Here is a 12,594-nt window from a genome sequence, read left to right on the forward strand (position 1 = left end):
TTTGTTATAGATGAATGTTTATCTTGTAGATCTTTTTCTTTTTTCTTCATGTGCAGTGAGTGCACAGTCTGGTTGATCTGGAGATGGTCTGTCTTCTACAACGAGGCACACATTTGCAGTGCCTGCACTTCTAACTCTATTTTTTATTGGAGTTACCTACTTAAATTTTTCTGAACGAAAGTTTTGGTATCTGCGCTGGGCTGACAGCATGTATGCTTAGAAGTAACTGCATGTTTTCCTGAATGCTACCTCGTTTACTAAAGTTTAGGAAAGCCATAGTGGTTTCTGAAGAGGTCCAAGAAAGCCATTGGTGGAGGTTGTAACTGTCATGGTTTCTTTCTGAGTAATAGCCTGGTAATAAGTGTGGGGAGTTTCTCCTCCCCCTTGAGGTGAAACTCGGAGTGGGCATGGGGAAAAAAGCAAAAGCTAATCATGCAAGGTTAAGCTTAGAATTAAGCAGCAGCTTGACCACGAGGTAAATGATTTACTCCTCTCCTAGCTGAATAAGGTACTGTGCGGTAAACCTTGTTTGTCACTGCCCCAGTGCAGTTGGGCAGCATTGCTGTTTCTGCAGCTGTGAAACACTTGCAACTAACGTGCCCACAAATCCATCCAGCTACAGTCCTAGAATCTGAAATGAAATTCATAGTTCTGGAGTAGATGTAAAATCTATTGGGAGCAGTGTTTGAGATGCATTATGTGCGACTGCATCGCACCTTTTGGGATGGAGCCTGTTGTAGAGGCGTTGTAGATGGCTACTTTTCAGCAGATTGCGGTGCTTACAAAAGCCTTATGAAATAAAGATGGGCATCTCACAGAAAAGATAGGTTGTCATTGTCTCTTTGTAAATCCCTCTGATGTTATTACTTGTGCTGTTTGGGGAATGTAGTGTTTATCTGATTTAGGTCAGTCTGTTACTTCTAGCAGTGTTTTTTGAGAATTGTAAGTTCTTGAAAGCTCTTAGACTAAATAGATATGTAGTGTTAATAAAGTGCTGGAAAAAACTTTCTCCAGAAGAGCAGAAGATTGCAGCACTGTGCAGATTATTCTTCTAAACCTGTTCTTCTTGGCAGTTCAACACAGTGAAAATAGTCTGCTACCATGTGAATGGGCACCCGGCCACCTTAATGAATAGGCATGAATGGAACCAGCCAAGCGATTCTGATGGGCATCACTGTACGTTCTGAGGGTAGAATTTAAATTTGGGATCACAAATAGGTCTCCCAAAATTTTTGTTCAAAAATGAACAAGGATTGCTTGTGCATAGTGCTGAGACAGAAGCTCTGTGTCTGTTAGTCTGGGGAAGCCTCTTGGCTTTGTTGGACTGGTAATGTCGAGGGCCCCATCTGAATTGCAGAGGTGTACAGAGCATATTCTTTGTGTATTAGGACTAAATGGAGAGGCTCAGAGAGCCTGCGGGGCTAGACAAAGCTGTGTTCCAGCATTGTGCCTGCACAGCTATCTCTTTTAACTCTAACCACCGGCAGTTTCTCAATACGCTAGTACAGAGAAGTACTGTGCTGATCCCTCATTCTGCCATTTCTTGATTCTCCATTCCCAAAATAGAGGTGCTAGCTTGGTGTTCTCAGGCCCCCTCAACACTCAAGTATAAATAAGGAAAGCTTCATGGAGCAGCAATCAGTGTATGAGGGATCTGCTTATGCCTTAGCTTGTGAGAAGTGCCTGCTGTGCTCCGGAGGGAGGCCGGGAGCCATTTGGGGCTCTTGGGGAGAGAAGAAAGTAAAAAGAGGAAAATCCTGTGGGTCAAATGTATTCATTGTTGTACCACCTAATGGTGATACTAAGATTTTCAATAATACTTCTTGCATAGTATTATGTAAAAGGCATAAATAAGATCTGTCAAGCCACAAGTATTCAGAATGCTATTTTGAATATTTTTTAATCGCCCTTTTTATTTTGTAAGGGAGGCTATTAAACTATTAATCTAAACACCTTAGGCCAAATAAAACCCTTGCATCCCTCAGTTGCAGTTACTAGCGCTGAGGTAGCCCAGTAGGAAAGCTACAATAATTCACTTGTTTAGGCTAGCGTGAAGTTTGGATTGGCAAGTGCGTATCTGGCTGGGAAGAGAGGGTCATGCTGAATTATGTGTGAGCCAAGTGCTATAGCAAGTGCAGTTATTTCCTCTTCACACTACCAACTTTAAAATGAAGCCTTTATTTTATTTTTATATGTCAGCAAATGAGGTTATCTCACCTTGATCAGCTGGTGGATAACCCAGCCCTGCTCATGCTTCTCTTCCAGTGTTCTGCGAGAAATCTCTGAAATGATAGTGGTTTTTTTTTTTCCCCTGCCCATGACCCCTTTGGTTTTCACTCCTCTAAGACTGTCAGTAAACCCCACCAGATGTGATGTAAGTGCATATTCAAGAAAGATCAACAAAAACTACCCTATGTAGATCAGTGGTGTCCTGGTTTCCGCTGGGATAGGGTTAAATTTCTTCCTAGTGCTGTGTTTTGGATTTAGTATGAGGAGAATGTTGATAACACACTGATGTTTTCAGTTGTTGCTAAGTGCCCTCCTAGTCCAAGGACAGCTCCCATGCCTACTGACTGAACTAGGTACACAAGATGGGAGGGAACATAATCAGGACAGCCAGCCCAGCTGGCCAATGGAGTATTCCATACCATGTGACGTCATGCTCAGTATATGAAGGGTAGGCGTGATCCAGGAAGTATCGATCGCTACTTGGTTATCGGTCAGCGCGGGTGGTGAGCAATTGCATTGTGTATCACTCATTTTGTATATTTTATCATTATCATTATTATTTTCCCTTTTTTTTTCCCTGTTCTATTAAACTGTCTTTATCTCAACCCACGAGTTTTTCTCACTCTTACCCTTCCGATTCTCTCCCCGTCCTGCTGGGGGTGGGGGGAGTGAGTGAGCGGCTGCGTGGTATTTGGCTGCCTGCCAGGTTAAACCACGACAAGTGGGAAGACCAGCACAGTAATTGTTCTGTCATTGCCACCCTTTTTTCACTTTGAATCAGTTTCTTCAATTTTTTATTTAATAATTTCAATAAAACAGTTGTTCTGAAATGCTATAAAAGAAGAAACCAAGCAGTTTAAAAATGTATTTTCTTGATTTGAGCATAATATGACTAATGACAAAAATCTTGACGTTACTGTGTCAAAAAAAAAAAAATACTTGGTGCTTTCTAACCACTGTGCTACATGGTGTGAAACAAGCAGTAAGTGATGAATGAATGGTGAAAGCATTAAAGGAATAAACTCCAGCTAACATAATGACAGAATACATGTAGCCACACTTAAAAATCCATTACTGAAATAACACAAAGAATTAGAGCTACTGAAATTTTGTGGAAGTTTGTCCTTTAGAGACCTAAAGCAAAATAGGATCATGCCACTATAAAACAGATGAAGCTGTGGTAACAGGTATTAGAAAAATAAACACTGGCCATCTTAAGCATTCAAAACAGCCACTTCAAACAGTGTATTCAAGAGAGGACTTAGGTGTGGCAGACTGCCCAGGACTGAAAGATGAGTTAAGATACTTAAATATAGACAGTATCTGAAATCAGCAGTTTAAACTTGGCCTACCCCAAACTTTGAATTACTCTAAAAATTTGGTGACTGAGGCTTTTAAAATGTAAGTTCATTGCAAAACAACACCTGGAAATAATTATTTATTCTTGGTCATATGAAATATAAAGGATGACAAATAATTTCAGAAGATAAATGTTTTATACATTTTTCTTAATGTGGTTGCTATGGAAAGAATCAAATGAAAAAATTGATGTCAAAATACTCTCTTGTCAAACTATTAAACAGGTCACTAAAAATCTGCCTATCATGTAAGTGCTGAAGATTTGATGTACCTAACTTAAGAACGTGTTTCCCTCCAGGAGCTACACAGGGTCTAGGTTCTTAATACAAGTGTCAAGTTAAATGCCTAATGTGGAAGGGTTTGACTTGATCATGAAGGATCAGAAACATAGTTGCAGGATGAAACTATTTGCCTCATTCACACTGTTAGACCCACAACAGGACTACTAACTTGACTAAGATGGGGATGATTTTACCATAGTAGAGGTTATATTGCATAAGGTGTGATCCCAATATGCATCACTTTACAGCTTCAAAAAAATTCCTGTACAGACTTGATTCTTTTTAACTCTGGCAAAAATGTATCTTCCCAAACCTGAGACATTTAGATGTTTCCATGCAGACAACATAGATGCTGAAGATATACACATTCTGAGACAGTAACTTTTACAAGGGATTCTCTATTAGTTAGTATCACTCAATAACCAAAGATTCCAGTGTTACTAGAAGGACAGACAAAATGTTAAAATTTTTTTGGACAGTTATCTAAGTTTGCAGTAAAGTTGCATGTTAAGATTTCCTATTTTGGTTTGGGTCAGACTGTAGGAGTGGGAATAGATTCTGAGCTCTGTATGTGGCAATTCCTGAGAGCAATGATCTCTTTTAAGTGGTGATTCCTGAGAGCAACAAGAGCAGATTAATTCCTTTCCAATTGTTCAGATCTGTTCCTAGTCAATATTTTTAAGAGCAGATTGAAAATATTAAAAGAACTGCTCAACCATATGAAACGCGCAGCTCCACGTGCTATGCTATGTTCGTACAAAAATGCTCAGAAGCTATTGCTTGCAATAATAACGCAGATCACAGTAATGGACAATTTTTGCTGTAAAAACATTTATACTTCAGCTCTCAAGCAGTACATGAATTGCTTAAAACTTTCATCACACAAAAGCAATGTATTTCTCATGATGGGGAATGAGAAAGAAGAGCTATGCAGATAGCCTGTAAGTGATGCAATAGCTTTATCTGACAGCCAGGCTTAGGAGTATTGCTCAGAGGGTAAACGCTGGTGCAGGAGATGTGAACAGCCTTGTTTTGCACTTCAGCACTGGTATGTCTCTTGTCTGTTTTTTGTGTCTTGCAAAAAAAGAAAGAACTCAGCTCTGAAGTGCCAAGTTTAACAAAGGAAAGTAACAATCGTGACTGAAAGTGCTCTCTGAAAGCTTACTAAAAGAAGGAAAATTTATTCTGAACCTTGAAGTAATGGCATTCTGCTCCTTTTCAAGTACGTGAGATGTTTAAACACATGAAGAAAAAACAGGTAAGAATATATCTTTCCCTTTTGTTCTACCAGATGCTTTTCTGGTCATTTGCTTAAGTAGAATTTGGCACTTTTTGGGCCGACACTTGGAAACATGTAACGAAGCCCTAATGACAGGAAACGATGACAAAGCCATCACTACTTTATAACCCACACTACACTATATGCAAAATGAATGCCTGTATCAGTGACGTGGAACAGCTAATCCTGTGCAAGTGTTTTTTGTCAGCAGGAGTGAATTACGCTGTTAATACTGATAGAATGAATTTAATCAGGAATAGTATGTCTGGCATTGGGAGAAGCGGTGCCTGTCTCTGCCACATAGGTGTTCTACAATCACTTGCTTAATAACTTCATTTATTTAATTCAAGTTAAAAAGAGTCACCTTGCATCTGAACAGAGTTAAGAGATCAATAAGACCAACAGAAAGCCAGCCTTAGTCTTAGGGTCTCCATCAGCAATATTTTAATTTTCATCAGGTTATGAGCATTAGAAGTAAACTTTTTTTTTTCTTTAATCTACCATCCATAAAAAAAATGAAATGAGATTTCAATGTAAGATTAAAAAGATTTTGAAGAAGTAACTCCAAAGGTGATTGGAAGAGGCTGTCTCTTGTGGATTGCAGTCTGAGACATCCGCCTTTTCTTTTGTATTGCACAGGGACGCCGGACACACAACTCATGTTTGTGCATTCTGCTAGGCAGCGATGTACCTAAAAATGTTTCTCACAACAGAGCACACACATTACAAATTTTTTTACTGTTCTTTACTTTCTCTCTTATATTAACTAATAAGACCCCATGTAATTTAAAAAAAGCATTCAAGGTAAAGGGATGGGTATACTTTCACCTCAGTGCTTCAACTTTCAAACAACAAATATTGTTTATCTGCAAAGATGGTGAACTAACTGTTAGCTTAGGAAAGACAGCATTGTAAAAATTGCCATAAGAGGGAGGAAAAACAGGTGACGTTTTCTTTCTGCACATAGCTCAAAAAGAACCTGTTGGGAAAACTTGAGCGCATGATCACGCACAATCACTTTTATCTGTGAATATCCACAGTTGTAACATCCTAACTCCTGAACTGACTTTGCAGTCTTATTTAAAATAATTTCTATGACTATTTAAATACATAGCACTCCTGTTAGTTATCTCTATCAGCAATAATGTTAATTTAGTAAGACAGAACAGCTCAGCATAAAGTGTTTGTGCTAGCATAAGGGAGGCAGCAGGACGTTATCAATGGGTGGACAGAAAAGATTGCTCCTTTCAGCAACATGTCAAGACTTGGACCCTTAATCACCTTTCAAAATTAGGAGCTGATACTGATTTATGCAGTAGCATTTACAGAGATGTGATTAAATTAGTCCTAGATAGGAAGAAAGTTACCAAAGTTTCTAGTATTTAAGATGCACACAAGATAAAATCATTTAAGTCATATAGAATCTGGACAACTTCACAGAATCAAGCCCTGTTCTAAAGGAATTTAACAGGCACAGCTTAAAGCATTTTAGCATTTCTCAAAATCTGAAGAATGTCTTGTCTATTGTACAAGAAACAAGCATGTAATATAAAGGATACCAGCTATTACATACTAAGTTGTACTAAGGACTGTGTAATGTTGCTCACTCCATTCCAGAAATGTCTTGAACCAAATAACTTTAAGTAAGCATGAGAATGACTTAACTTTAGGCATTTACATCTAAGCTTATTAAAAACTGCCTTTACAGTTAACATCGAAAACCAGGCATATACAAACTATGACCCATTTCATCCTAACAGAAATGTTCACACCCTTAGGTACTTCATGCCAGCCTTCCCATGTGAGATGCCAGTAAGCTGTTTTAGAATTACAGATGCTGGCTACACAAATACAAAGCCTGCCTTGAAGAAAAGCTATCAAATAAATCTGATTTTTTTAAACTGGGTCTCCACAAACACCTGATAAAGCTTAATCCACAAAACTTAACTGCACATTCCTTGTTTAATGGTTTTACATTCACATCAAAGTGGTTTCACCCATTAGAAATAGTTTATTTTCTACACTGTTTGCAAAATTTATTTTTAGCATGCATTGTAGCGAATGACAGAGGCACATTCCAACAGAGTACTACAACTGTTTAGAGAATGAAAAACAACCAGTTTTCCCTCCACAATATAAAGTCTCAGAACAAGATTAGTTTTACAACAAAATGCTTACTCTTCAAATTAATACAGCAACACTTAAGCCTATTTTATTTAACAGTTATTGTAAGCAGCCTCCTTAAAACAGGTTAATATTATTTTCATAGGACAGCCATCCAGAAACTTCTGAAGATAATGTCAATATTTTACTGTTTTCAAAAGCTTGCAACAACCTACTCCTGCTGTTTTGGCTGGCACAGAATTGTTTAGAAATTGGTCTGTGACCTGCACTGTTATTGGATAGGGCAAGTTTTAGCCTACTCAAGTTAAACTTCAGTGAAACTGAAATGAGAGGGAGGAAGATCAGTGGAGTGTTTTGGGTTTTTTGTTGCCTTTTTTTTTTTGATTTTATAAGTGGATAATCAAAGATATTTCAAGCAATTTGTAGGCTTTCTATTAAAACCATTTTGTTAGGTGACCCATATTTCTTTTATAGAAAAAGCCCTCGTGTATGGTGCAAGTGTTATCAAAAGCACCAAAAAAGGGAAATAGCCTTCCTTGGAACTAGTCTAATTATTATTAGCAATAGAGTTCACGTTCACATTGTAAGATGCACACTGTATGCATAATCCTACTACCCTTAATATTTTGAGTATTAAGAAAATTTTCTGAAGAGTTCAACGCACTTTTCTCATTCTTCAGTGATCACTAACACGTGCACAACCTTTGCAAGAGTTGTGAAAATGCCATCTCCAGTGAGTTGGCATCTCCAGTGAGTTGGCAAAACTTACTCTTGTAAGTTTTAGTGATGCCAATAGAAGAAAGATGACCCAGGACTTTTCTTCCACAGTGTAAGGAAGCAAGAAGCAGGGGGAAGATGTTGCTAAGCCATCAAACATAGGAACAAAGTTGAATAAAATGCCTTTTTTCAGAACTGAGCCACATTTGTTTGTGTAATTTTCACAACGTTGTGTTAACTTGCTTCTGTATTCCTATACTTCCAGGAAATCCAAAACCATTTTAGGCTACTGGTTCATTGTTAATAGCTGCAGTTGTCTTTAAGAGTGATTCTAAGATTTATTTGTAGACAAATGGAAAAAGTTACTTACAACAGTAGAAAAGTTCCACTAATACCCTCATTTGTCCACCTTTCAGTAATTCTTTCTGAAGAACATTCAGGTTTGGGGCCTGAATTAGATTACACCTTTTGTATCTGATTTGTCCGGCTCTGTATTTAATTAGAGTTTTTTTTTTCTGTGCAAAAAATTGGCTCTGAAAATAGATTTTTGGGTGACTCAAGAAGCAACTACTGCAATACATTTAAAGGAGATAACAGTTCTAAAAACTGAAGCATTTTGGAACAGCTACAGTCAACAGTCTAAAAATTTTTATGCAACTTGTAATACATTATGTACTTATGGCTCGATTTAGATCAACATCAATGCAGCAATTATCAAGAAAAACGTCACCAGTCCAAGGCAAGGATAAAGACACCTCTTGACTTGAAAATACAGATATTACTGCTGGTCCTTATAGAAGTTAGTCAAAGCAATAGCAAGGTATGTTGAAACAGCAATAAGCTACAGCCTGATTGACATTCTTGGTCACTTAACATAGCTATGTCAAAATTTTCCAGCCCCCAGGTGAAATTGGCTACTTACTAGCAGATACTACACAATGAATTGATGAAACTTTACAGTGACAGAAAAGGCAAGGCGCACACAAGGAAGAAAAATGGATTGGCACTATTATTCCAATGGTAAATATTTGTGACTTTGTTTCAATTAGGAGAAATGTTACAAAACTGGAAGATTTAATTAACTAATTAAAACAATTTTCACCAAAATACATAACTAAGATTGTCCTAGCAATCATCATTTTCCTCAAGCCAAAAAACTAACGTTACGTCTGTCATTGACAAAGACCAACGTTTTTAGCCCTGAAAGCTACTAAACTGAAGTATCCAGACATTTGAGAGTCTTGAGTACTTTAAACTCCCATTAGAGGCAATATATGACGTTAGGCATCCAGGACTAAAAATTTTGCCAACAGGTTGAGAAGAAACATTCACATTTAACAAAAAAACATATATGGGATAGTTCTTCATAACACTTTTTTTCAGGAATCAAATGATAACATCTGTTGTAGGTATGAGGTCCCAATCCTCCTTTTTAAGCTACTGAAATTTATATATAGTATCTATCAGCAACGCAGGACTGATTTTGTATTCTCTTCAGAAAGCATCTGCTCAAAGTTGTAAATCTAGATGACAACATTTACAGTGTCAAAAGTGCCTTTACAATGAATATACTATTCAGATACACACAGTCTCAAAATACTTCATGAACTCTGAAATGGTTCTCTAAGGAGGGAACGTCATCAGCAAAATGTAGTTGATCATTTATTTCCACACCAAATTCTTCAAGTATCTGTACAAATTTCTCATGCTCTCTCCCAATCCATGACCTCATTGTGTCAAACACTTGGTATGGTGTAACATGAGCATGAACTTCAATTCCTGTCTGTGCAAGTTCTTTCAGCACTTCAGGGTAAGTAACCCAAGTATTGCTTCCTCCTGAGTGACCACCATCCAACCAGTAAATTGCTTTTATGTTTTTTAAGAAGGCATCTGTATTCTTGTCTTTTTTAGCTTCCTTCAGCTCATAAAGCAGCTGGTTCAAAACCACACAACCTTTACTGAAGCCAATCAAAGTAAACGACACTGCACCTACAGCAGACGGTATAATGAAGTTCATAGCAGAATTATTAGAGCATTCACAATCTCTCTCTCTTTCTGTGGATGAGCAGCCATTCGTTGTAGGAACAGACTGCGGCTGTGATTTACAAGCAGCTATTTTTGCATCCTTGCTGACACCATGCACACTTTTCTGGGACAGCAGAATATTCTGAGAGAGTCTGAATGCATTAACTAGCAATGCATGGAGATGCTTGAAAGCTCCAAAGTCAGTGCTGTGCTCTGGTGCTCCAAACATGTTGCTCGCCACAAAGTTGTCATAACAACTGAATTTGTGCAGGTGCATTCGAGAACACTTTACAACCCAAATAAAGCTATTAGGGAACCGGCGAGCAAGTATGGTAGCAACATTTTCAAAACTCCAGTGCTCCCACTGAAAGTTTTCTGGGTGGCAAGACATGATGTCATGATAGTTCTGAAAAATTAAAAAAAAAAATAGAAAAGACGCATTACTACATTGTGAAAATACTTCAGCTCTGTCTAGAGTACTTATAGTCACAGGACAGGACCATAACTAACAGAGAAACATGCATTAATGAGGCGCTCACTTGCTAGGCTTCCAGAACAAGACACACATTAAAGAAACTGGCATATTTAGATTTACTTATTCTACTTTAATATTTTTACCACACATTTTTAATACCCCCAGAATTAATACAATAAAAATAAGCACATGGAAGTATTCATAATTTTTGTTGACTTCACTCCAAGAGAAGTTTAAAGTATTATTCAATTTAGCATGACACAGAATACATAATTTCACTGTATTACCTCCATCTGCAGAAATACTGATTATCTTATTACAGACAAACAACAGACTTAAAACTTCGTAATAAGTTTTCTATTTTTTATACAGAGAAAAAAAAACCCCTCTCATTCAGCTGTAAGGAGTCTTCATTCCCCTTGTTCACATCCATATGGGGCATAGATGGAAAAAAATTAACCCCCAAGTCATGAATGATCCTCACCTCTGAATTCATAATGGCAGAGAATACTAATTAGTTTATTTTATTACGGAATAATAAAGCCATACCCAGAAATGGTAATCAAAAATATTTTCTTAGGCCATTCCAATCCCCAAAATGAAAATCCACAAAGTTCTGCATCTTTACCTTACAGAAAAGGAAAGCCTTTTCCCAGAAAAAAAAAACACTACCCCTGCTTTTGAGAAGTAATGACTTTTGAGATTAGCTGACTATCCAGAGTACCAGAGCCTGTGATGTTACAGAGGTCGACCACATGCTCAGGGACAGCACTTCAGAGTCTCTCTCTTCAATTCCTTGTCAACTCGGAGACAACATATGCCTTCTTCAGGACACGCTGAGAAAGCGTCAGCACCTGCGAAACACCTGCAGGACGGTGTCTGGGGTGTCTGTACACCTGCACAGAGACGCGGTGCTAAGCCTGCCGAGGAAAACTTGCCATCTTAGGATTTCATCGTCTTTCCTCCACTGAGACTCTTTGGTGCCATTTCAGATATTGCCGTCACCGCCAGAAACGTCCATCTCCGGCAGTACTATAGAAGACTCTCCCTCCACTGCTGCTCCATCTCAGGTTCCCAGAACGGCCCATTCCCGCTACGTTTACCCGACGGTAACGGGCGGAGAGCGCGTAAGAGATGCTCCCCCGGGCGAAGAGCTCTGACTCGCCGCGGCGGGATCTCCGCAGCCCGGCACTGCCGTTTCCGCCGCGGGAGCTGCGGCCGCCACCCGCTCCCCAGCCCTCTGCCCCGGAGGGCCCGCGCGGTCAGCGGCTCCCTCCAGCGCCGCTTCCCCGCTCCCGCCCTCCCGGCCCCCTCGGCCGCCCGGGCCGCTCCCACCCGCCATTGCTTATCGCCCTCGGCCGCCCGCAGCCCGCCCCGCCGTACCTGCACGTCCCCCGGGAAGTAGACAACGTGATGCTGCGGCAGGGCCGGGCCGCGCGGGGCCGGCGGCGGCAGCAGCAGCAGCAGCTCGTTGGCCCGGTGCGGCTCCGCGCCCGACACCTCAGGCAGCCGCAGCCACGGCGGGCTCAGCCGCGCTGAGGAGAAGCTCGCGCCGCTGCTGCCGCCGCCGCCCGCAGGCCCCGCGGCGCAGGCGGCCGGCGCCCCGCAGAGGCTCATGCTCCTGCCCAGGCAGAGGGCAGCGGGGCCGACGAGACCCCGCAGCAGCGAGGCGGCGGCCGGCGGGCAGCGCCTGCTCATGGGAGCTCCTGCCCCGCGCCCCAGCGGCCGCCTCCCGCCCGGCCACCCGCCCGCGGCCCGGCCACGCACCGCGCCTGCGCCTGCGCGCCGCCCCCGCCCCGCCCCCCCCAGCCTCCGCCTACCGGAGCCGCCCGCGGCCCCCTCCAGAGACCCGGCAGGGGGCGTCGCACGTGCGCGCCGCGAGGCCGCGGCCGAGCGCCGGGGGCGGGGCAACGCGCGTCTAACGGCTGCCCGCTTCAGCCATGACGTCACCGAAGCCTTTAAAATGAGCGTGGCGGGAAACAGGGAGCCGTTAAGCGGCCGTCGCGCGGGTAGCAGCGCCCTTCCTCAAGGTGCCCCTCGGCCCCTGGGGGGGCTGGGCCCTCGAGGCGCTTCTCGAAGCCTCTTGACGCCTTCTCTCACCGCGG

General features: G+C 41.3%; 1 protein-coding gene across 1 annotated transcript; it reads right to left on the reverse strand.

Moving 5' to 3' along the window:
• Nucleotides 1–5,569: 5,569 nt before the first annotated feature.
• On the reverse strand, nucleotides 5,570–12,223 carry C6H2orf69 (chromosome 6 C2orf69 homolog). Its single transcript, XM_075153585.1, has 2 exons — nucleotides 11,873–12,223; nucleotides 5,570–10,420 (listed from the first exon to the last, which is right to left on the reverse strand). Exons 1-2 carry the CDS (start codon nucleotides 12,185–12,187, stop codon nucleotides 9,581–9,583), a joined length of 1,155 nt encoding a protein of 384 aa, XP_075009686.1. The 5' UTR covers nucleotides 12,188–12,223; the 3' UTR covers nucleotides 5,570–9,580.
• Nucleotides 12,224–12,594: the final 371 nt, after the last annotated feature.

The sequence above is a fragment of the Calonectris borealis genome, chromosome 6, assembly GCF_964195595.1.
Source record: "Calonectris borealis chromosome 6, bCalBor7.hap1.2, whole genome shotgun sequence".
NCBI lineage: Eukaryota > Metazoa > Chordata > Aves > Procellariiformes > Procellariidae > Calonectris > Calonectris borealis.

Excerpts from the sequence above, each read along its gene's own strand:
- C6H2orf69 (XM_075153585.1), bottom strand. The coding sequence starts at position 12,187 with ATGAGCAGGCGCTGCCCGCCGGCCGCCGCCTCGCTGCTGCGGGGTCTC. Across the intron at positions 10,421-11,872 it reads ACTTCCCGGGGGACGTGCAG|AACTATCATGACATCATGTC; the intron begins GTACGGCGGGGC and ends TTAATTTTTCAG.